This window comes from Capra hircus, chromosome 22 (assembly GCF_001704415.2).
Source record: "Capra hircus breed San Clemente chromosome 22, ASM170441v1, whole genome shotgun sequence".
In the NCBI taxonomy this organism is placed as follows: domain Eukaryota; kingdom Metazoa; phylum Chordata; class Mammalia; order Artiodactyla; family Bovidae; genus Capra; species Capra hircus.
Genome location: NC_030829.1, coordinates 11,592,222 through 11,615,629, shown reverse-complemented (window position 1 = coordinate 11,615,629; position 23,408 = coordinate 11,592,222). Strand labels below are relative to the sequence as shown.

The 23,408-nt window shown below is 48.7% G+C and overlaps 2 protein-coding genes across 3 annotated transcripts in view; both read right to left on the bottom strand.

Annotated features, from left to right (window-relative positions):
* SLC22A13 (solute carrier family 22 member 13) lies at positions 816-14,259 on the bottom strand. The gene is given in 12 exon segments (XM_018066630.1): positions 816-4,006; positions 4,008-4,145; positions 4,721-4,832; positions 5,008-5,100; positions 5,103-5,206; positions 5,505-5,816; positions 5,970-6,135; positions 6,363-6,517; positions 6,764-6,861; positions 11,487-11,593; positions 11,596-11,868; positions 14,247-14,259. Coding segments are annotated over 12 exon segments (1,641 nt in total). The 3' UTR covers positions 816-3,936.
* Positions 16,763-23,408, bottom strand: part of OXSR1 (oxidative stress responsive 1) — an 85,117-nt gene continuing 78,471 nt past the window's right edge. For both annotated transcript variants that reach the window (XM_018038247.1, XM_018038248.1), the window contains 4 exons: positions 23,259-23,311; positions 21,497-21,565; positions 19,870-19,934; positions 16,763-19,467 (listed from right to left, as the gene is read on the bottom strand). In XM_018038247.1, coding sequence (XP_017893736.1) covers positions 19,393-19,467; positions 19,870-19,934; positions 21,497-21,565; positions 23,259-23,311 — 262 coding nt within the window. In that variant the 3' untranslated portion in view covers positions 16,763-19,392. The remainder of the gene's footprint in view (positions 19,468-19,869; positions 19,935-21,496; positions 21,566-23,258; positions 23,312-23,408) is intronic.

Genomic DNA, 23,408 nt, shown 5'->3' with positions numbered 1-23,408 from the left:
ACAACAAGCAAATATACTTGATAGCCCTTGGGCCACAACTAATGAGCCCCTGGGCTGCAACTGCTGAAGTCCATGTGCCCAGAGCCTGTGCTCCACAAGAGAAGCCACCAAAATGAGAATCCCATACACTGCAATTAGAGAGTAGCCCCCATTCTCCACAACTACAGAAAGCTCGTATGTAGCAACAGAGACCCAGCAGAGCCAAAAATAAAAAAATAAAATAATTTTAAAAAGCCTTTAAATTATAAATTGGACTGCTCAAAAATGAACATCGTAAAGTTAAAAAAAATCACACAACTGGGAGAATATATAACAAACATGCATCAGTGGGGGGATAAAAAGGATCAAGAATGTATAAAGAGGCCACAAATCAATGATAAGACAATAGAGAAATGGCCAAAAGACATGAATGGGCTTTTCAATAAGAGAAAATACAAACATATGAAGAGATGCTCAATCTCTTTAATAATAAGGGAAATGCAGATCAAGACCATAATTTACACTTTGCTTGAGAAAATTTAAGAAGTTTGACAATACCCAATATCCATTTTTCACACATTTCAGGCAGGAGTATTCATGGTTCCATTTTGGAAAACAATTAGGCATTGTCTCATAGAGGTGAATATCCTCACACCTTGAGTGTGTGTGTGCTGTGTCCAACTCTTTGTGACCCCATGGACTGTAGCCCTCCAGGTTCCTCTGTCCATGGGATTTCCCAGCAAGAATACTGGAATGGGTTGCTATTTCCTCCTCCAGGGGATCTTCCCCACCCAGGGATCAAACCCGTGTCTCCTGCATCTCTTATATTGGCAGGCAGATTCTTTACTGCAGAGCCACTAGGGAAGGCCCAGCCTCACACCTTATGACCCAGCAATTCTATTCCCACTTGTATACTCTGGGTAAACATTTGTACACATGATCCAAGAAGAGTATCAAAACTTTCATGACAATACATTCCAAATATGGGGGGTGGGGAAAAGAGCCCAAAAACCCCATCAAGAGAAGAATGGATAAACTGTGGTATCTTTCTCTAATAGCATACAAGGCAGCAGTGAAAATGAATAAACTTCAGTCATATCTCTCAAGATTTGACCAGCCATTGCAAGATTTGTAGATACAAGGGAGCATTAGCCAAGGAACTGTGGGCAGTCTCAAGAGGCTGGAAAAGGCAAGGAACTACATTCCCCACTAGAGCCTCCAGAAAGGAATACAGCCCTGTGACACCTAATTTTAGCCAAGTGAGGCCCATTTTGGCCTTCTGACCTGCAAGACTATAATACATCTGTGTTGTTGAAAGCCAGTAAGTTTGTGGTAATCTGTCACAACAGCAACAGGAAACTAGCAGAGTGTGTACATGTGTAAGGTTGGAGAGGGTGTCACACAATAGAGGAGACTTCCTAGGGAGGGAGGGAAAGAGGGGAGTGAAGGAGGGAGGGATGGAGAGAACTTTTATTTTGCTCACAAAGATTTGGTTTGGGGCCTGGAGCCAGCTTCTCTGGTAGAGTGACCTTCAGTGTCCCCTGAGCATCACCTGAATGCCCAACAGGGGCCTGACAGTCTGCAAGAACCTGAAGCACTTGTTCCCAAAGGTCCCCCACCAGGTGGACAGGCCCCAGCAACTGGTTCCCGATATAAAAAGAGGAAACTGAGGCCTGGGACAAGGGAGGTACAGCCAGGAGCAGCCCCCTTTCTGAGGACAGGAAGTGGCCAGATGCCACATCTTAGAACTCACGGTTCCTGGGAGGGCAGCCTGCTCCTTCCACAGACTTCCCACAGTCAGTCAAGGTCCGGCAGGCTCCTGTCAACACCTATACTGAGAATGCGGCCCCACAATTGCTGGGTGTCATCATAGTCGAAACCCTCAACACCCTCCCAGCCCTTCCTCCCTAGAGACAGGACCACAAGCCAAAGCCAGGGCCCACTTGACCACAGTCCAGGCCCAGCCGGACCCTTGGAAGCAGAACCCTTGGGTTCCATGGTGTCTAGGGAGCACTGTCACAATGGGGTGGGGAGGTCCTGGGATTGGGTAGGATGAAGGGGAGCAGCATTCCACCACTGGGGCACAACTGGCCATGGGCCCTAGGGACAGAAGGGGCAAGGCAGACTGGGAAAATCTCCACATAAGCCAGCCCCATGCCTTCATGCACACTGTGTCCAACACCCAGAGCACCTGCCTCCCCCATGACGGCTCCACCTCCATTGTGGGAAATCTTCCCATCCTTCCAGGCACCACTTGCTCACCCCCAATCCCCAGGCCTAAGGAGGAAGAATGGAGAGGAAAGTTAAGGGAGGAACAGATGCTCCGCTCAGCTGCTCCCAGATCCCCACCCAGGGGAGGAGAGAGTGTAGGTTAAAGTTTTCCTGGTGGGAAACTTGAGGAGTGGCCATGGGATGGCTTTTTCTTTCTCTGAGAGGAGGATGAGAAGCTATCTGGTAGGGGGTAAGAGGAAGGGGGACAAGCAGAGTGGACCTGAGAAATAGCCACCAGTGAGAATTGGAAAACAAGCTGACTTGAAAAGCTGGTAGGAATACAAGGTGTTGCTGAAGACTCAGGAAGTGCTGGTGACTGTGGGTTCAGAGAAGAGAGCCACGAGTGTGATGCTCTCTAGCTGTGTCCAGCTCTTGGGATGCAAGCAGAAAGAAGGCGGACAGTTGGGCTAACGTGCTGCTATGGTTGTGCTAGTTGGACTGTCTTGTAAAGGAGGCCAGCCCAAGAGATACAATGTGGGGATCCACTGGGAGGGGCAGGAGATGAAGTAGGGTTCCAAGGAGTCATTTGCCAGCATCTTGTTCATACTAAGGAGCAACGCAGAGGTCCTGGGGTGATCACTGAGAACCCCTGAATATTCTTGAAGAAAGCCTAATTGTAGGAGCCTCCCAGGGCCACTGACTGATGATTACTCACTGCAAATCCCAAAAGAACCAACACTAGTGGCCACCAAGTAAGAAGACTTCTGCCCCCTTCTCCTACCCTGCATGGGCCCTGCAAGAGCCAGAGCATCAGAAAACAAAAGGAAAGAGGGGCCTAGAGAGGGATAGAACCACGTCCTGCCTCTCCCCGCCACTGGTCCTGAGTGAAGGGCAGGTAAAGGAGAATCTCTGAAGAGAAGGCAACCCTGAAGCTTTGATTCTGACTGAATCAGTCTCCTCTCAGCTAGACCAAATGTCTTGTGGGTCCCACCTTATCCATTCAGGCCTGGTCCAGCCACTGGAGGAACTGCAAACTTCCCTTTGCCACTTGCCTGGATGGGCCCATGACTTCAAGGGCTGGGAGAGGCCCTACTCAGCTGTCCTGTTTTGGGCCTGACTATGTTTTCAGGACAGGGGGAATCCCAGATGGAGGGGATCTGAGGAGCCATATCCCCAAAGAGTGTCAGAGAACAAGTTAAAGCCAAGACACACCCAAGATTCTAATCCAGAACAGGGTACTGGGGATGTGGTTTTGGGGATGAGCATGGTTTTGAAAGGAGGGAGGCCCATCTAGGATGCTTCTGAGATTGGGCCAGGCAGTGGGTGGCTGGCTCTGGGGCCAGCTCACAGGGTACTGCCTCCATTAGCAAGGCTGGTGGTGCTCACAGGTCCAGCTATTTACAGGGGAGTGTTTAGGCAGCTCCTTGCTGCTGCAGGTCTAGCTTTGGAGACACAGTCATACAGCTAAGTGCCGCTCTAAAGGCTACCCTGGGCTGGAAATACTTCCCGAGGCCTCCAAATCCTTTTCTGAGAGCACTGCCTTCAGAGAGCTGGAGGAAGCAGAAGGTCATCATTGGCTATCTAGGAACTGTCCTCATTCCTCGCCACCTCCTCCCCAAAGTATGGGAATTGTGAGGGCTCCCTCTGCAACAATGGACAAGTGGTAAAGTAGAGATCTGGCGTTCTGGAAGAGGGGCCACTGATGTGAGGTCCTGGGCTTCAGAGAGAGCAAGCACCTCACTGTGGTCAGGATTCTTGCTCCAGGTCGTCGACAGTGTCCTTCAGGGTCTGGCCACGTGTCTCTGTCAGCAGGGCCAAGTAAGCCGGCCCCGCTGGGGAGGCTGCCATAGATGAGCACGAGGAGGGACACGCGATGCTCGCCCAGCAGGATCATGAGTGGCATGAGGATGCCCCTGATCCTTGAAAAGATGTCCACCAGCGCCATGCCTGTCTGCCTGTGGGAAGGCCGGCAGAAGCTGAGCGGACCTGGCCTCCTCTGGGTCCACCCCAGCTCCTCCCACAGTTCCACCCCAGCTCATGTCCTTGGAAAGCCCCGATGTTTCATCTGGTCCCCCAGACGTGCACGGTCCCCAGGCTTCCTCAAGTCCACCCAGCCTTCCCACCCCATCAACCTGCACTTCTCCTGGTCCTACGATGTGGCCTGCTTCTCCCACCTCCAGGCCTTCTGTTTGCCGGCTGCACTCCTGCCCACCTATCCAGTCTCCGATCAAAGGCTGCACCTCCTGACCACCCCCCACTCCCACTGCAGACTTCCTTCTGAGCCATTCATCAAACCTGGACTCACAGTATTTAGTCCTGCCAAGGCCAGGCTATGGCCCCTGGTGTATCTACCCTCCACTGCTCTCCTCTGCACTCCCCTGACCTCATCCAGCCCTGGACCCCATCCAGCCCTGCTGCCCCAGAGCCAGTCCTGTAAGTTCTGTGGGGAACACCAGGGAGGGCAGAGGAGGGATGGTCAAAATGAGGGTCTTGGGAGCAGAGGAGTCAGGGTTGCACCCGCCACCCTTACCTGATGACAGTGGGGAGGAGCTCAGCAGAGTCCACGTAGAAGATGGTAAATCCAGCCGCCAAGGCAAACTTCCCCACCAGAGCCAGCACAGTGACCACCACAGGCAGATCTGGTGGAAGCTGCCGTCAGCCACAGGGAGAGTGGCCAGCCCACCCCCTGGGCCCTGTCCCTGCCTCCTAAACTCCTCACCCCTTGTGCACCCAAGCCCCAGAGAAGCCCTCACTCCTGAAAAGGAAACAAGGGGTCTCGGTAGCAGGGGTGGGTGTGGGCAGAGGCCATGGTATCTGCTGGGATGAAAATGATGGTGATACACGTGAGGCCATCCAGAACCAGGGTCCCCGACTGACTCTACCTGCGGCCCATCCATTCCATTATAAAATGCTGCAGCAGCAGACAGGCACCTCAACTGCTCCGAAGATTAACTGTGTCAGGTAGATGTTCAGGCCAAAGTGCCCCACCTTGAGGCCCAGGCCATAGAACATCAGTTCAGTTCAGTTCAGTCGCTCAGTCGCGTCCAACTGTTTGCAACCCCATAAATCACAGCACGCCAGGCCTCCCTGTTCACAGAACACCAGGCTGTTCACAAACCTGCAGAGTTCAAGAGTCCCTCTCAGTGCCAGGTGATGAGATCCCATCGCATTCGGAAAAAGAGACTGCCTTGGCCAGGAGCCACTACAGGAGACAGAAGCACAGCCAGCAAGCGACCCAGTGGTACCCAGACAGCTACCTCCCACAGAGACATGGCAGCCCTTTAGTTTAGGCCTCAGCGAGGGCCGTGGGCCCTGAGTCCACTCACCAGATGTAGAAGAGAATCAGGGTCTCCTTCCGGAGCTAGGGGTGTTGGAACAGATTTAGGGCATTCCCTGCGGGGCTGGTCTTCTCTGGGGCCAGCTGGGAGGGATGTGCAGAGTGAGGGGCCAGGCAGGCCGGTCTGTGTGGTCCCATCAGGCAGGGCTGGCCCAGTGCTGCAAGTACCTGGCTCAGGAGCTGGGAGGAGAGTTTGTGTCTGTTGATCAAGGCCACTTTCTGGATCAATTGTTTGGCCTCCTCTCCCCTCCCCCAGGTAAGGAGCCACCGTGCAGATTCTGGCAGGGCCCTGTGGGTCAGGAATGGCTGTGACCTTGGGGCCTGAACTTCCCCCTGTCCTAGCACACATACACCCTACAGGCCTCACAGGCTCCCTCTCCCAGACACCTCTCTGCATGCACCACCAGCCAAGAGGTAGTTTGCCTGGGAAATATCTCCTCACCAGAAGCAGAAGGGCAGAAAGACAGGTGCCGTGCCAGCAATCTGGAAGAGTCTCCAGTTCCGGATGTCACAGGCAAGTCCTGCAAGAGCCATCTGCTCCAGGGAGAAGGCGCACTGTGCCAGGACCACAGCCTGGATCCTCCACGAGGGCCCCACCCACTCTGTAGCTGGAAGCAGGCAGAGGCTGAGGCTGGGCTGGACCCCACCCTCACTCCCTGCCATCGTGAGATGCCACCAGGTCAGGGGCTGTGGTCCTGGTCCAGTTCGGGGCGTGCCAGTGCCATCACCTTAGGGGCATGGAGCTGACTGGGCCCCCCAGGCAGCGTGGGAGTGTGGCCACGCAGGCCCCATGGCCTTGCTCTGCAGCTGATGGCTTCAGGGCCCAGATACTCACGTAGGGTGACATTGCTGAAGGTCTATCCAGGGACGGCTGTGGCCACAGAAAAGCACAGGACCATGTAGAGCTCAAAGCTGGGCATGAAGGTTGGCCTCATGTCGAGGATGGCAAAGAGGAGCAGCGGCACCAGGAGAGTGGCCTTGCGGCCAATCCTGGGGTTGCAAAGGGGCAGGTCGAGGAGTGAATCTCTCTGAGGGGAAAGAGGAAGGGAGACCCAGCCCCAAGCCCTTTGCTGGGTGCTCTGTCTGTGGGAAGGTGCATGGCCCCAGCTGGGAGTCCCATTGCAGGTAGACAGGGCCTTACCTGGAGACTGGTGAGAGGGGGCCCTGGGGAGAACAAAACTCTGGGCCAGGAGCCCAAGAGCATGCTGGGTCGGGGGAACTGGTCAAGGTTCTTACCAGTCGCAGAGGGGCCCGAAGGTGAGCACCCCAGTGAGGAGCCCAGCCACATACACTGAGGTTTCCTTCAGATGCTTCCGACCATAGACCATGTTAAAATGAGGTAGACACAGGCAGATGTGAGCTCAGGGGTAGCTAAGGCAAGCCTTTTATCAGCTAGACCATGCATGACAAACCTCTCAGGACAGAAGTGGAGCAGGTTCCCAAACTGTGTATCAAGGTACCCCAGGGCACCAGCTTTGTGAACTCAGAGTGCACGACACGATACATAGAAGTTTAAGGGGAAAAACAGTGACAGTCAACATCTGTTTCATATCCAACTACCAGCTCCAGATGGTTCACGCAATTCTTTTCAGTGATCGGTGTAAAGCTGTGTTTTTGGCAAGTGCTGTGGAAAAAGCAAAAACCACGTGAAACCCACAGGGCTCAAGGACTGCGATGTGTGGTTGCCAATATATCCTATTAGGAAGTAACTGCACTTACTTGAGGATGAAATTCAAATGTTTTCTTTTGTGTATTTTTTTAAACAGCTACTGAGTTATTAGTATATAAATTCTGAAGTTTTGTTTCTGTTTTATTTTTGCTGTTGATGGTTTTTGTTTGTTTACCCCACTGCACGGCATGAGGCATCTTAGTTCTTCAACCAAGGGTCACATGGGAATTGCAGAGTCTTGACCACTGGACCGCCGGGGAAGTCCCTCTTCTTAAGTTGTTTGGATCAAATTACTTATTACATGAATCGTCTAGGCATTTTTTTGGCCTGGAGATACCATATAAAATTATTGACCCACTACGGATGCACGGTTTGGGAACACCCTGACAGTCACTAACTGCTTCTTCCTGACAAATGGGGCCTCTTCCCTGTAACTACGGCACCCCTGTGACCTGCTTGGGCCTTTCAGACTTTTCCCAACTGACTGCAAAATCCCCCTGAAACTCCCATCATTCTCGGGCAATCAGAACCCTAAGGAGCCCTCACACATCCCTTAAGGAAAGAGATTAGGATGCAGGAACATGAACCCTGTACACACATGGTGATGGAGGGGAGACAGCCTACCTGGAGACTCACAGAACCTGACGGACAGATTGGAAGTCCAACTGAAGAACATATGGGTGTCCATATAGATCTGTACACACGTCCACTGCATGTGCACACACAACAATGGCATGTGACTGACCCCCGTTTGTGTGCCCCTCAAGGAAGTTCTGTGCCCCCTGCACACCTCTCAGCTCCATACTCAAGTGTGCGCAGGGGGATCATGACAGGTGAGTTCTCCTCCAGAGCTCACGGAGACAACTTCACAATATTAATGCGTGCTGAGTGCTTTCTCTGGACTGGGTACTATGCCAAATGTTTCACATGCATCATCTCACATAATTCTAGCAACAATCCTGGACTTACTATACATAGCTTCAGCAGCTGGTCCTAGGTCCTAGAGTTGGACAGCTGGATGGCAGTGAGTTCAGACATCTTTGCTGCCCTGGACAGGAAGTGAAACTAAGGGAAAGCTAAGGTAATGTTTCCTGAGTGAAAGGATGAGTGAGTGAAGGAAGGAAGGAACCAATCAATACCTTCAGCTAGCTGAGAAGCCAATCTCCATGAGTTACCTAATCTTTAGCCCAAAATTAACCAATTCAGGAGATAGTGTTTTGCTCCTACATCTGTCTTGAAGGACAACTGTTAATTTTGTAAGAGCTTTAAGTGACCATCAAATGATGAGTGGACTGCTCCTGAGAGTGAAGTGTGGCAGGACCGGGTACTTGGAACTTGGTGTTCCACCCAGTTCTGTCCTGTTTGCTTTTTTGTCTCGCCACCACAGATCGCCTCTGTAGTTAGATATTGTTTAAAATAAAAAATTATGAATAAAGGTCTGCTGAGTCATTCTGTGTGACTTTGTTAGCTGATCTGCTGGTGTCTTTTTTGAGTTTCCCATGTACAAATGAAGATGAAACAGGTTCCTTAGTACCACCTGATAGGATAAAAGGAATTAACACGTACAACATAGGTAGCAAAGTGGCTGTGCTAAGTCAGTTCAGCTGAGGCTGTACTAACACAGCTTCGTGAGGCCCAAGAAGCACACAGCTGGTGACATAGGCGTCTCGGATACAAGGGCCCTTCATGCTCTGAAGACGCGAGTGCCAAGCCATGCGACTCCACCAAGGCTGCCTCCTCTGCTCAGTGGACACCATTCATTAATCCTATCTTATCAAATTCTCTAATTCCATGTAGGCTTATTATTCCCTCTGTTTCGCAGAAGAGAGAGGCTTGGAGAGGTGCCAAGACCAACCCCAGTTCATGTGCCGGTGTCATGTTGCAGATGGAAACGAGACGAAGACAGCTCCAACTTGGGACACCAGGTGTCAACCTCCCCAGCCCTGATGCCTACGGTAGACAGTTCTGTCTGGGGCCTGCCATGGTGGACTGCAGAATCCCACCCCATTTCTTGGAGCACAACCCATCAAGTCTCATTTCCACTGTTCCAAACCATCAATGGCTCCCACTGGTCTCTGGAAGAAAGTCCCAATTCCTTAGCACTGGTATCTGAGACTCTTTAAGAGTTGGCTCTTGTCTTTTCCCAGTCCGCTTTGTATGTTAGCATTGCTCACACAGGCCAGGGGCTTTCATGTTCCAGACCCTAGAAATGGCTATTCTCTCTGCTCTGCACGCCTTCCTTCTGTGGTTCCAGGACAGACCTCACTGTTTTTCCTATTCACTGATGGTCCAGTGACCTCTGTGTTCAGAGGTTTGTGTGAACAGGGCTGGGAGTCATTTTCTCTTTTACCAAGGATGGGCACCCAGGAAACGTTGGACAGGTAGGCTGAGAAGGAGAAATGTACTCTGTCATTCACGAGCACACAGCTTATAAGGAAATTTTTTTTTTTTCTTCTCAAATCTGGATTATCTGTATTTCACTTTGCATGTGATGCTGCTGGTTATAAAGAAACTTGGGATATCAGCTCAGAGAAGTCCCCAGAGTCAGCGTAGCTTGTACTGTAGCTTCTACCCCTGCTTGTAGACTGGAAGCCAGGATGGACACCTCACACAAGGTAGCTCCACTCTGGGCCCGAGTTTGGGGTTGTCAAGTAGTTGGAGGCACAAAGTACCAAAAGCGTACATTCACTTGGGAGTTGCAATCCTTGGGAGGGTGGGTCTGTGGAAACATGTCAGGGAAGGGCCAGAGGGCCAAGGTCCAACACCAGGGTCAGCAAAGACTAAGTTGGTGACTGAGGAGAGAGAGGCCCTTAGTCCTTGAGAGCATCCCTTTTGTCCCATGAAACCTGCCCACCCCTAGCCCAGGCAAACCAAGTTCCTGACACATCACCTTCTTCCTGTTACCAGGCCTTTCTTTTTCTATTCTCTGTCTATGAAGGCTTTTTCCTTTTCCCTATTAACCTTCTTCTGGTCCCTGGGCACCCAGCTCACACACCAACTCCTTCAGGGAGCTGCCTGCCCATTCTCTCCCCAGGAAGAAGCGAATTCTAGCCAAGGAGTTCATTGAGCCTCTGTCCCTCTACTAGGAGCCCAGGTCTTCTCAGAGGTGAACAGGGTGCCTCTGTTCTGACAGTGCCTCTGTTCTGACTGTGCCTCACATACTGAGAACTCAGGAGCTGTTGGTTGGATGACAATTCCATGAACAGTCCAGCAAAGGTTGTGAACAAGAGCTAGGGTTGGCTCTGAGCACTCTGGAAGCCTGCCTGAGCTATAAGGATGGTGACACTTGGCTAGATGGGCAGCGAGTTTATGAGCACCTGTCAAGGCAGACACAGCATCTTAGGATGATGAAGATCAGATCTACCATCGGTGAGACACTGAGGAGATGAAGGAAGGGGCACTGAGGATCAGACAAACCCAGGCTGGCCTAGATCCAGGGGCTAGCAGAGTTCAAGGTGACCTACTCCCCCTGTGAGTGGACTGAGCGGGAGGATCAGGAAGAAGGCAGGAGGACAGACGTCAGGCTGCTGGGTGCCCTGAATGAGTCCCAGGTTCACTGGGAAGCATGTGTGCTGCCCTTGTCAAGTCATCTCCCTATTCTGTGCTCCGCCCTACTGTCTGGGAAGCAACCCTTCTTGCTCTGAGGTGGCTGGAGTGGAAAGTCTTTCTACTGTTCTGCTGGGGCCCCTCCTAAGAGAACAGAGTTAGCATAAGCAATTGCTCAGGTATGTGCAGGACAAGTCCTAGAGTTCCTCGTGGCCTCCAGCATCTCAGGGGCAGGCAGGCAGGCAGGAAAAGATTGAGAGAGAAAGGCTGAAGGCAAGGACTCCAAGGCAAGCAAGCAGGAAGGTAGACGAGTGGGCAGGGAAGGGGTAGGACTGCAAGATTAGTTAAACAAGGAAGACAGGTAAGTGGGCAGACACACAGGGGGTGGACTGGAAGACAAAGGCAAATGGGAAGGCAGATGCAAACCTAGGAAAGAGAAAGGCATCAGAACAGTTGGACAGGAGCGGCAGGAAAGGCCATGGGGCAGACAGGCGGAGGGACAGATAAAAACAGAGAGATGAATGGACAGATGGGCAAACATCCCAGACAAAGGGAATGGATGGAGAATGAGATGGGCCGACAGGCAGAGGACAGAAAGCAAAACAGGCATGACAATGGTCATTCAGGCCTGGGGTGAAGGGGCAGCTTCAGAGGCAGTCACACCAGAGACTGAGGGCAGAGCAGCAGGCAGAGCAGCTGACTGACTCAAAACACTTAGAAAGTCAGACTGACGTGCGGCCTTACCTCATTCTCTACGGACAAGGGCCTGCCTTCGGGATAGGCCCAGCCCGCCTCGCAAAGCTGTGTCTCACTGAAGCTGTGGCTGAGGATGTACTCCAGGCTGGCACCATCGGGGGCAACTGGAACATGAGGCAGGGCTCGGGACTGCCTGCGGCATCCAGGGGCAAGCCCAGGGCCAGCTGCTCAGCCGCGCTCAGGTTCAGAGTCTGGTTCCTGACACAGGTCACTGAACAGTAGTGGGCCTCGTCCAGGACCATGAAGACCTGGGTGAACATGTAGAAGGTGGTCAGAAAGCTGGGCACACTCAGCAGTATCAGCAGCTGCACCTGGAAGTGACCAAAGCTGCCCAGTTCAGCCAAGACCTGGGCAAAGGGAGCCACGGTCACTGGGCACCAGCTCCTTAGCTGGGGCTACCAGCTAGCTTTGCAGCTCGCTTGGGGTAATGGTGGCAGCTGTGTTAATGTTTAATCCAGCCTTGTGTGGCTCCACCTGTCACACCTCTGCTCCTGAGCTCAGGTCTAGGAATGACAGAATATGATGAAAAAACAGTCCACTCTGGCTTGGAGGATCTGAGGATGTTTGACGGACTGCGGGACAAGGTAATACCAAAGGAACTTCTCAGGCCTAGCACACAGCAGCGAGCTCTAGTCAGATATTTCATGGTGTACAAGGACCACACTCCTTCTAGCTGCACCATCCTCTACAACTCACTCCAGTGCAAACCCCTCCCATTGTGAAAGAATCCAAATTCTGAGCGTAATTTCAATGCTGCCGGGCAGTTGCTACTCTACTTGACAGAGGGGGACATGGCAGTAGAGCAGCAAGGACCAGACTGCATGTTAACTCGGCCAGAAGTACAACCACCCTGGTCTCATGACCCTGACCTTACTGTCTCCTGCAGGGTCCCCAGCACGTGGTGGTATGCAACACCAGTCATCCCAAGGGTAATAGTAAGGCCAGGAGACCCACCAAGGGCATACATGCCTTTCCCTTCAGCAGCACAGCTAACATGTGCATCTTCATCTCTACCTAATCAAGGAAGAAACCATTAACACCTTCCCACAATAAAAAACAAATGCAGGCGGCTCCAGAGTAGCCCCAACCACCCCAGGCAATCTCGGTGAGCATCAAAGGACAAAGCCTCACCCCAGTTGGGGAGCCCCATCTGGGGGTCATTCCTATAACCTTGCTGGAGTCTAGGTTAGGACGGGGCACAGCATGGGAGGTGGCAGGTCAGGATTCTTATAGGAACCTCTCACAGATGAATGGCCCCATCTTTTTTCTACCCTGGGGGTCTTACTACAGGTAGACCCTGGGCTTGGAAGGCATCTAATTATGGGCGGATCAGAATGATGGGGCAAAATAGACCATTAGGGGAAAATACATGCTTGGGTGTCATACTCACATTCACCTATTTGTTTGTGTAGTCCCTGGAAAGTCTGTTTTAAATTATTTTAAGAAAAGAGATGAGCAGAGGTGCAGGGGTGGAGAGAATGTGAGGCAGTAAGGTTGTGCAGAGCAGCCCTGGCTATAATGTGCCTGTACCTGTGGCCTGTGATTCAGTCCGTATGAAGGGAGGGTCTAGGCAGGGCAGATGCTGGAGGGGAGAGCAAGCATCCACAACCCTGCATAAGAGGACACGTCTCTCTGCCCCCTCCTCTACCCTAAACTTCCCACCAGGCTCCCCACTGTCGCCAGCCCCACCTCTTGCTTCCTCACCTAGCTCCCTTGCAAGTTCTTGTCCTCAGCACAGCCTTGAATGAACTGCCAAGAAAGCAGATGCTACCAGCTGCCACTACTCACTTTGGGGCTCAGCCTTTGTGGGGGAAACTGAGGTGGAGATAGGAGGAGCCTGTGCTCAGTCGTCATCTCTTCTGTCTGATCAGGGAAAGGATTCTGTGGTCCTTTCAGCTCTAAGGCTCCAAAGGGAATGGGGTTAGGAGGTAGCAGTTAGGAGGTAGCACCAGTGATTCATTGTGATCCGCCGTCTGCCCCTTCTAGCCCTCTGGCCTCAATTTCCGCATCTGCGTAAAAGGACAGCTCCAACTAGATGGTCTCTAAGGAGTGTTCCACTTCCTAGTGTAGGATCCTAAACTAGAGACAGATAAATGATGAGGACGCTCTGACAGAAGAGTGAGATTCAACCAAAGCCCTTCCACAGTTTAACTACAGGTCCCCAAACTCCACTGGTTTCACTGCACTCCCAGTTCCCCCAGTTCTAAGTTTTTGATTACATTACTTGTTCTCTTAACCCTGCCCCTCTCCCACCCCAACCAGTCTGCCAAAGGCTCCCCACGATGCTTCAAAGCCCACAGCTGGGAGTCCTCCCAGGAACACTGTAGCCCCAGGGATCTGTGGTCTCGCTGACCTGGGAGGATGAGCTCCCAGATAGCACATGTGCTGCTCTCTGGCGTCTCCAGCAGTCTGGCCACCCTCACTGTCTTCTGGGAGGCTGTGGAGTAGGACAGGACTGCTTCCAGCCCTTAAGGGAGAACCTGCAGCCTGTCTCTCTCCTCTTCCTCTCCTTGCATCTGTCTTCAGTCAATGGCACTGCTAAGACCAAAGAGAAGAGCGTTCTGATCACTGGAGTAGCGCAACTTGAATGGATGCACAGTCACTGGCAATCGCCTGCCCGTGGGGTAGAGGGTGGTGTTTGTACAAATGGTGCAGGAGGGGAAAATACTCCTCAGACATCACCGAATGGGATGCACTGGAGGGTGTCTCAAATCTCTTCCAAATTTGAGAATGATTCTGAATATTTACTTGGCTGCGCCATGTCTTGCAGCACACAGCTTTGGTTGCAGCATGTGGGATCTAGGTCCCTGACCAGGGATGGAACCTGGGCCCCTTGCATTAGGAGCTCAGAGTTTTAGCCACTGGACTACCAGGGAAGTGCTAAGAACGACTCTAGTAAATAAAAACATGTGGTAGTTCTGGTTTCCTGTCCAGGATGTAAACAGCTTAGAGTTGTCACTTTGTTTCTGGTAGAAAGCTGGACAAACTGAAAAATCAACAATTCTTTTTAGATCCATCAGAGATGAGGTCACAGGGCAAACTGCTATCCCTCAGACTGGAGCCAGAAAGTTAAATACAGAGAATTATAACTTCTTGGAGCAGAAATCCACAAACTCAGACTCCACAAGAATCAGCACCACAGTAAGAAAATCTGACTGCAATTGACAGACTGCTTGGAGGCTCAGGGCAGGTAAGTCTGAGGACAGTCAACACAGTATTTGAAAACAGAGGTGCAGGACTGAGAACATCTGACTTCACTGTGCGGTACTGGCAAAAGATCACACACATAGACCAGCAGAACAGACAGCCCAGAAAAAAACAGATTCAACGGATCTTTGACAAAAGATCACTGGCAATACAATGGAGTAAAGACGGTCTCTTCAACAAATGCTGCTGGGATACCTAGACACAATACAGTGAGTTTGTTTTCTAGTATGAAAGTTATATTTTTACTATAGTCTCTTAAGTGTGCAACAGTATTCTAAAAAAAATATACATACCTTTATTTAAAAGTACTTTAGGGACTTCCCTAGTGGTCCAGTGGTTAAGTCTCTGCCTTCCAATGCAGGGGGTGTGGGTTTGATCCCTGGTCAGGAAGGTTTAAGATCTCACATGCTCTGAGGCCAAAAAAAAAAAAATCCGAAACATAAAACAGAAGCTATATTGCAACAAATTCAATAAAGACTTAAAAAAATGATCCTCATTAAAAAAAAAAATCTTAAAAAAAAGTGGGCAAAAGACCTAACAGACACCTCATCGAACAGTATTCACAGATGGCAAAAGGGGCATAGATACTCAACACAGTCATCAGGGAATCAGAAATGAAAGCGAGACACCACCACACATCTAGTGGAATGGCCCAAACCCCAAACTGTGAAAACGCCGAGTGCCTGTGAGCACGTGCACCAAAAGCAACTCTGTCACTGGTGGGAACGCAAAACGCCATAGCCGCCTGAGATGGTAGGCGGTTTCCTAGAAAAAGACTCCTTTTACCATAAAATCCGCCAGGGGGCTCCTTCCTCAACCGAGCTGAAACTCATACACATATTAACAAAAACATGAACAAAGGAGCTTAGTGCACTTTTACTCGTAACTGTCAAAACTTGCACACAGCAAGTGAATGGATCAATAAACTGTGGTATATCCAGACACGGAATACTAGTCAGCACTGAAAAGAAATGAGCCATCAAACCACAAAAAGGCATGGAGAGGCCTTAAATGCATATAACTGTGTGAAAAAAACCTGTTCTGAAAAGGCTGCATACTTGTAGGACAGGAAGACTATTCTCTGTGGGATCATAATGATGGGTACATATTATCCATTTGTCCAAACCCATAAAATACACAACAGCAAGAGAACTGGAAGGTATATTATGGACTTTGGGTGATGATGAAGAGCCAATGTAAGCTTACCAGGTCAGCACATGTACCACTCTGCGGCAGGATGCTGACAGTGGAAGAGGCTGTGCCTGCATGGAGCCACGGGGTATATGGAAACGCTGTATAAATTTCTGCTCAATTTTTCTGTGAAATTAAACTACTCTGAAAGAAAAAGTCTACTTTAAAAAAACAAAACTACAAAATGTGTAGGGTAGGTGAGCTGATCCACAGGAGGAATCCATGAACTGTGGCGCTGAGCATTGCTAACACGAGTAGGCAGAGGTGAGGAACCCGGCTTCTGGACAAGACCTGATCTTGCTAAAGATGATGGGCAAGTGGAGAGGCTTTGTTTACTCTTGCCCCTGCCCTGACCCCCACATACACCATGGTCACTTTTGAGTAGTCAGCACCTCCTCCTCTGTCTCCACAACCCGTTTACCTTAAAAGGAAATTCAATCAGCTATGATACCATCAATTCCTAAGGTCCTGGGACCTGAGCCCTGAATTACCAGGACCTACCCCAAAGCAGTCCTGTCAAGGTTCAAACATCACCTCTGGGGCAGGAGTTACTTACCCAGCAGGCGAAGAAAGGCTGAGAAATGGGAACAAGTTCAGCCTTGCTCTGAACTTTCCAAAAGGGACTCCCAAGGACTTGAATCTGGTATTTTTAGCTTGCCCAATAGCATGGGCAGAGGTAAACAGAAAAGGTCAAAGAGAGGAGTTCTTTATGCCACCCTAACAAACTTCCCTGAGCAGATCGCTCTCTCTGGGGATTTCAGCTTCCCTATTTGTACAATGGCTTTACGTTGTTTATTAATACACCTTTTCACTTCCTGCTGCTCCCATGAACAGTCACCAAAGTGAAGCATCCTTACACCACCACAGACAATTTATTCTTTATTGATTAAAAATGAATGAAACATGCAGCAAAGTACAAAGTCCAAAAAAAAGGGGGGGGGAGGGGAAGTCAAATATTTTACATCTTCCATAATCTAGCATATGTCATAAGGAGGAACCTCCATTTATTGATACACCATTACTCTGCCCTCCAGATTATTAAGAGTGTCAGCTGGCTCTAGGATTTGGTTCACAACTTAAGCAAAAAATCCCAAACAAATCCATGAATCATTTAGAAAGACCATACGTTTTACAAATAGCATTGGCACATGTTACCTTGTGCTAAGTTAGTCCCTACCCCAGGACCCAGGAGATCCTAGGGATCTAGGGAGAGAGGTGTATCCTGGACCGCCACTCCCAGGAAGGAGCGAGACTGCTCACTAGGTCACGTGCTGTCTCACCGGCGAAGTTTCTGTTCACTCATTTCTTTTCAGCATCACTGTACACGCCAGCAAAGGGAGTACACCATACATCATGCAGAGGAACTAACACGTCCTGGGGCTTGGTGTCTGGCTCCTAACTCCCACCAGGGCAAAAGATGAATGGAAAAGAAAGAGAAAGCCCCAGCCCACTTCAGTTCAAAGGTCATGCCTGTCCCACTGCAGCTCACAGGTAATGGCCAGCAGGAGAAACTGAACAAGGAGATGGGCTGCTGCTTACTTCCAGCCTGGGCTTTTGATCACCTCCAAATAAAACTAGAATAGAGTGATGCCACTACCCTCTGGATTCAGAAATAAGCAGACTATGAAGGGCTTACTTGAAACGAAAATACAGACTCTAAGGTAAGCCCTAGTCTTGTGCCAAAGGGGACACTATATCTTTTCCATAAACTTATTCCTACCTTCCTGTCCTTTCCCCCTCAACTCTCTTCTAAGAAAAGAAAAAAGAAAAGCTAAGTATCTGTCCATCAAGCTGATCAATCTTCTGTCTCCAGGCTCAACAGGCTCCCTCCTTTCACCAATCCTGCCAGGACTCTGGCATCTGATCCTCTGATCTACTTTCTTCTCAACCCTCTCACCCCAAACCATCCCCTCCCTTCCTCTCCAACACCCACCCCTTTCCCAACATGCCTTTGTATCCAGGGCCAGTGAAGAAAGCCCAAGGTTAAAACTACGAGCTCAGAATGAAATTAAAACTGTAACAAGTTAGTTGTGGGGAAAGCTTTCAGAGGTGCTCCAAAATAAAACTAGGTAAAGCAATCTTGTTATTCACAGACCAAAGATAGAAAGGGATCAACTGATTCTGTAAGAGGCAGCTCTCCTCTTTCCATGGGGCCAAAGCCCATCTTTTTGTGTTGTTTTAAGGCCAGATTGAGGATCTCTTTCATTTGTAAAACTTGTTAGGGACAATCTGCAGTTAGATAAAGGCTGACTGTGAAACAGTAGGAAAAAAAAAAAAAATCAACCCCACTGGTGATTCACATATTGCATTACGAGTGCTCTTTTTTAAACCTAAAGAATAATTTATATTATTTCTGTAGAAAATCAAATGAACACTGTCTACTCATAAATCCTAAAAGTCACGGCACATGTGGTTTCACGTTCCATCTTGGGTCAGGTTCAGCACACAGAAGTGTGGAGCCCCTCCTAAGGGTCAGTGCAGGAGAGGGGTCAGAAGGCAGGCCTCTTTGGCCTAGGGCAAGTCTCCTTTATTGCTGTAGAAATCTCAGCCTTGCATTTCCTCATGACTCGGAGGCCAGGCAAATTGATTTTCATGGGAGGATCAAGGAGCAGTTTTTCTTCAGTTGTTTAAGATTTGAAATAAATACTTCCACACTGATATGAGTTATGATTTTTTCCTGTTCAAAACACCACTGCTGGGGTAACTCTTGTTTATAAGCCGTTACGTGATTTTTTCCCCTAAAAACAGTCCAAAGTTCCTCTTTGAAGGGTCCGATGGCTGAAGTTCGATTACAGTCAGATGTTTTGCACCAGCTGAAGTTAAGGCGAGCAACCCTTTCTGGAGCAAGTAATGAAGAGGGGTGCCTGAGAGCAGCTTCAGCAAAACGCTTAGAAACATCATCAACAAAACAAGAACATAGTTTAGGTTGCCTCCTTCTGAGGCTGTGCTTTTTCCTAACGAAGGTTGCTAGAATTCATATCAGATACAAAACAAAACAAAAAAATCACTAAACTAAATTCTCTGGGCTCCAGCTGAACAATCAACTTTTAATTGCTACTTCAGTGGTAAAGAGATATCCCAAGATGCCCACATCCCGTCCGGTGTGGGAGAACAAGCAGGATGAGGAAGCCCAATAGAGCTGCTACTCTCCACCCAGCGCCATCACTGGAGTAAGGCAAGATGAGCTGACAGACCTCCCTCCTGGGCCTTGAGGCACCCGGGCCACTTCTTAGATGGAGGAAGACAGGGGATGCGTGCAGTAAGTTTACTAACGGAACTCTTTAAAAGGGATGCTGGCCACTGGTGATCCAACTTTTCTTTCCCTGTGGGAAAAAGCAGGGATGATGGCAGGAAAAACATTAAAGAAAGACCTCTAAAGCTCCTAGCTGGGAGGTTTGTTGCTGGGTTCTTTGGCAGTACTGGGTTTAGGCCAACAGAAGCAACAGAGACACGCATGTGTGGAATCTCCTTCGGCTGCCTCTTCCAGGGCTGTGTTTTAGCTGATGCTGAGCTGGGCAAATCCTATTAGTTTACCATCATCAGGAATATCTGAGCCTTCGACACCGGATGCCTAAGAACCAAACAAAATGAGAAGCTGTGGTTATTCACAAAACAAAACTGCAGGTAATAATTAAAACTTACACGGGGATTATGGGAGAGAGGGAAGTTGGGGAAAGGTCCCTGGGATACAAACAGGAGGCAGATAAAGGTGCAGGTGGAGTCTAGGTACAAAGGGGGAATCAGCCTGACAATCTGTTTTGAGAATAAACAGTTGAGGGCCTCGGGTAGGAGGCTTCCTGGAAGGCAGGGGGGAAGGGAGGCCAATGAAGACAGACATCAGCCCAGGACATGGGGAGGCTAAACAATCACCAGACTTGATTATTCTCATCACTCAGGGAATATGGAAGCTGGTCTGCAGAGGCTGCTGGTATGTAAAAGTGAGACAGTTTAACAAGAAAGAAGGGATGAATACCAGTTTGAAGGTGACAGATCGATTTGACTGGGGTTCTTCCACAATCTTCTGCAAATTAGCTGCCACTATAATCATAAAAACAATGAGAAGTTATGTAAATCCACATTTTAACCATGTTAACAACTTAAACAGTAGTTCACAATCTCCTACATACAATCCAAATGTAAGCAGAAAGATAAATCGCTCCCTAAACAAGAGGTGTTTTAAAATACAAGTCCAAGTAGCACAAATAAATCTTACCATTGTCAAATTAACTTTCTTTTTTTTTTTTTTAAAGTTTATTTTGCTTTATTGTATTTATTCACCTCTTCTGACTGCACTGTGTGGCATGTGGGATCTCGGTTCCCAGGCCAGGGCTTGAACCCTTGCTCCTTGCAGCAGCAGTGCAGAGTCTTAACCACCGGACCACCAGGGAAGTCCCCAGATTAACTTTCTTTAAGATGCCGTATTAACTAAGGAACGACACTCCAGTTTAAGAGGTAGGACTTGCCTATTCACGGGCCAGAAAGCCCTAGAATGGGAATCAGCCAACTATGTATAAAAATGACAGAGACACGTGTACCCCAATGTTCATCGCAGCACTGTTTATAATAGCCAGGACATGGAAGCAACCTAGATGTCCATCGGCAGACGAATGGATAAGAAAGCTGCGGTACATATACACAAAGGAATATTACTCAGCTATTAAAAAGAATGCATTTGAATCAATTCTAATGAGGTGGATGAAACTGGAGCCTATTATACAGAGTAAAGTAAGCCAGAAAGAAAAACACCAATACAGTATACTAACACATATATATGGAATTTAGAAAGATGGTAACAATGACCCTATATGTGAGACAGCAAAAGATACACAGATGTTAAGAACAAACATTTGGACTTTGTGGGAGAAGGGGAGAATGGGATGATTTGAGAGAATAGCACTGAAACATGTATATTATCATATGTGAAATAGATGGCCAGTCCAGGTTCAATGCATGAGACAGGGTGCCCAGGGCTGGTGCACTGGGATGATCCTAAGGGATGGGATGGGGAGGGAGGTGGGTTCAGGATGGGGAACACATGTACACCCATGGCTGACTCATGCCAATGTATGGCAAAAACTGCTACAATATTGTAAAGTAATCATGGTTCACAAGGCCTAAACTATTTATTATCTAGCCCTTTAAAAGTCTGCTGACTTGTCCTACATCATAGTCTTTTCCTTCAGAAACATGTACCTGTGGCCTGACTGTGCCTGTTCTTACTTCCTGCTTTTTTTTAGGACTAAATCTGTGATGATTTTTTTCTTACCTCTTGGCTGCCCAAGGAGAGAGTGCATCCTCCATAATGGATTAGATATGGCCAAGCTTACTCTAACTTGTGACTTCTGTCATCATTTCTATGATCTCCCAGAGACCTGGATAAGCTTTCACTCACTATCATTGGGGGTAACAAAGCAAATTCAGAAGTGAGATTTTTCTTTTTTGTAGGAAGGAACTCTCCCCCAACACCTCCTATTTCAACAAAGCCAAGAACCATTCCTAGAACCATTTGACCTATTCAGTAGAATCAAGGCCTGATTTTCTATATCCTAAGGATATAGGCAGAGAGACAAGGGCACAAGGGCAAAGCACAAAGTAGTTACCTATGACTAAATCCCTTCCATCGACGAGGCCGGCAGAAATGAGCTCCTGAGAGACACCCTCTGCTGTATCTGCAAAGACAAAGAAGAAAGCGCTCCATTTTCTTGTGCATGCATGTCCCTGCTAACTTTCAAAGCAGGTGCCGGCACGGCCAGACTAAAGCTCGCTGCTAAATCCAAAGACCCAAGGTGGTGGTGGGGGGGGATGGGGGGTGCCTTCTTCCACACAAAGATTTTTCCTACCACTAGGATTACCTCAAGTGAGGGACTATCAGAGGTCGAGCTAGAGGATGGAACCTGGATCCACCAACCAGATGGCAAGTATCAGCTCAGTGTAAAGATAACATTCTAATGATGGCATGCCTTAGACGGGATCTTGCCTTTGTCAGCAGAGCGCCTGACAGTGATGCTGCAGGAGAAACTGCTAGGCTGAGGGCAACCTTGGACCCAGCCCTGTGAGCTTGGGGATGGGACGGCGTGTGGCACATCTCCTGGGATAATAACACAGAATGATTTAGTCCCAATTAAATCTTTTTTTTTTGCCAGACTGAGAGGTTTGTGGGTTCTTATTTCCCTGACCAGGGATTGAATGTGTGCCCTTGGGGGTAAAAGTGTTGAATCTTAACCACTGGATCACTAGGGTATTCCCTTCAATTAAACCTTAAGAAAACAAATTTTAATCACTTTTCTTTAGGGATCACACTCCTAGTTTTTTTTTTTTTAATTCTTTTTTTTTTTCCCCTAAAATCATTTTCTTCTGTATTCTGGTAGGCTTTCCTTCACATCCAGTCATCCCAGGTTTTACTATCTGAGTACATACAGTCTGTGGGCATACAACTAGAAACTAAACAGAGGAGGAGAGAGTACCATCAATTAACCTCGTCTCTCACTGACTCCTTCCCAAGGCCTGAGCACTAAGCCCCCAGAGGGAACAAGAGGACCTCTGGGGAGGGGCTGTGCCGAGGACCAGTGATGTGAATGAGGACCTTAAAGAGTGACTCTGCCTGGCTTTAGGACAGAAATCAGATACATCTCTGTACATGTGCATTTGTTTTCACGTTCTCGGCACTTCAGTGAGCTGCTCATGAGACCGAGGCAGCGGACAGACTGAGCCTGGCACACAGGACAGATACCCAATAGCTGTGAGCCATTTTACAAATACGAATTCTGAGTAACAAAGGTAAGAAAGAAAATTATAAACCTTGTCCCTGGGAGAAGTTCATGGACAGAAACTATGCGTGACGGGGCTCGGCTTCAGCTGGGAGGGAGGGGACTGGAAGCCTTGCTGTTTCCTTACTGTCAAGTACAAACATGCTCAGTAATGAGGGACGGAATTCGGCACACTGGCAGATCCGAGTCTGAAGTCCAACTACACCTCCTCTCAGCTGTGGGAACTGTAAACAGTTACTTTACTCTCTCTAAGCCTTAATTTCATCATCTATGCAACGGGGACAATAATCTTTCCTGAGGGGCCATTTTGAAAATTTAATGAGATGCTGCTTAGTACAACGTCTGCCATAGTAAACTGGAGCTATATTTACTACTGCTTGTATTATACTTTCTAAATTAGGTAGTTGTAAAGCAAAAACAAAAAAAAACTGTGTTTCTATTTTATTCACACGTACCCTCAACCTTTAGGCCAGGAACATTTTTATCACCCTTTAAGAGGAAAATATACCTAAAGGACAGAAAATTCATACACATTTTCTTCAAATGACAAATGAGCAGTTATTTTGTTTTCAATGTTTTGATTTTGATGCCTCACCTCTCCCAGGAGTAAATTCAAATCGAATATCATTTAGTTCTTTTTTTGAATTCCTATGAAAAAAAACAAAATGTGTAAAATAAATTTCTGAATTTATACATTCAGAGTCTGCCTACATGTACCAGGAAAGCTATGCCAAGAGAAAGATCT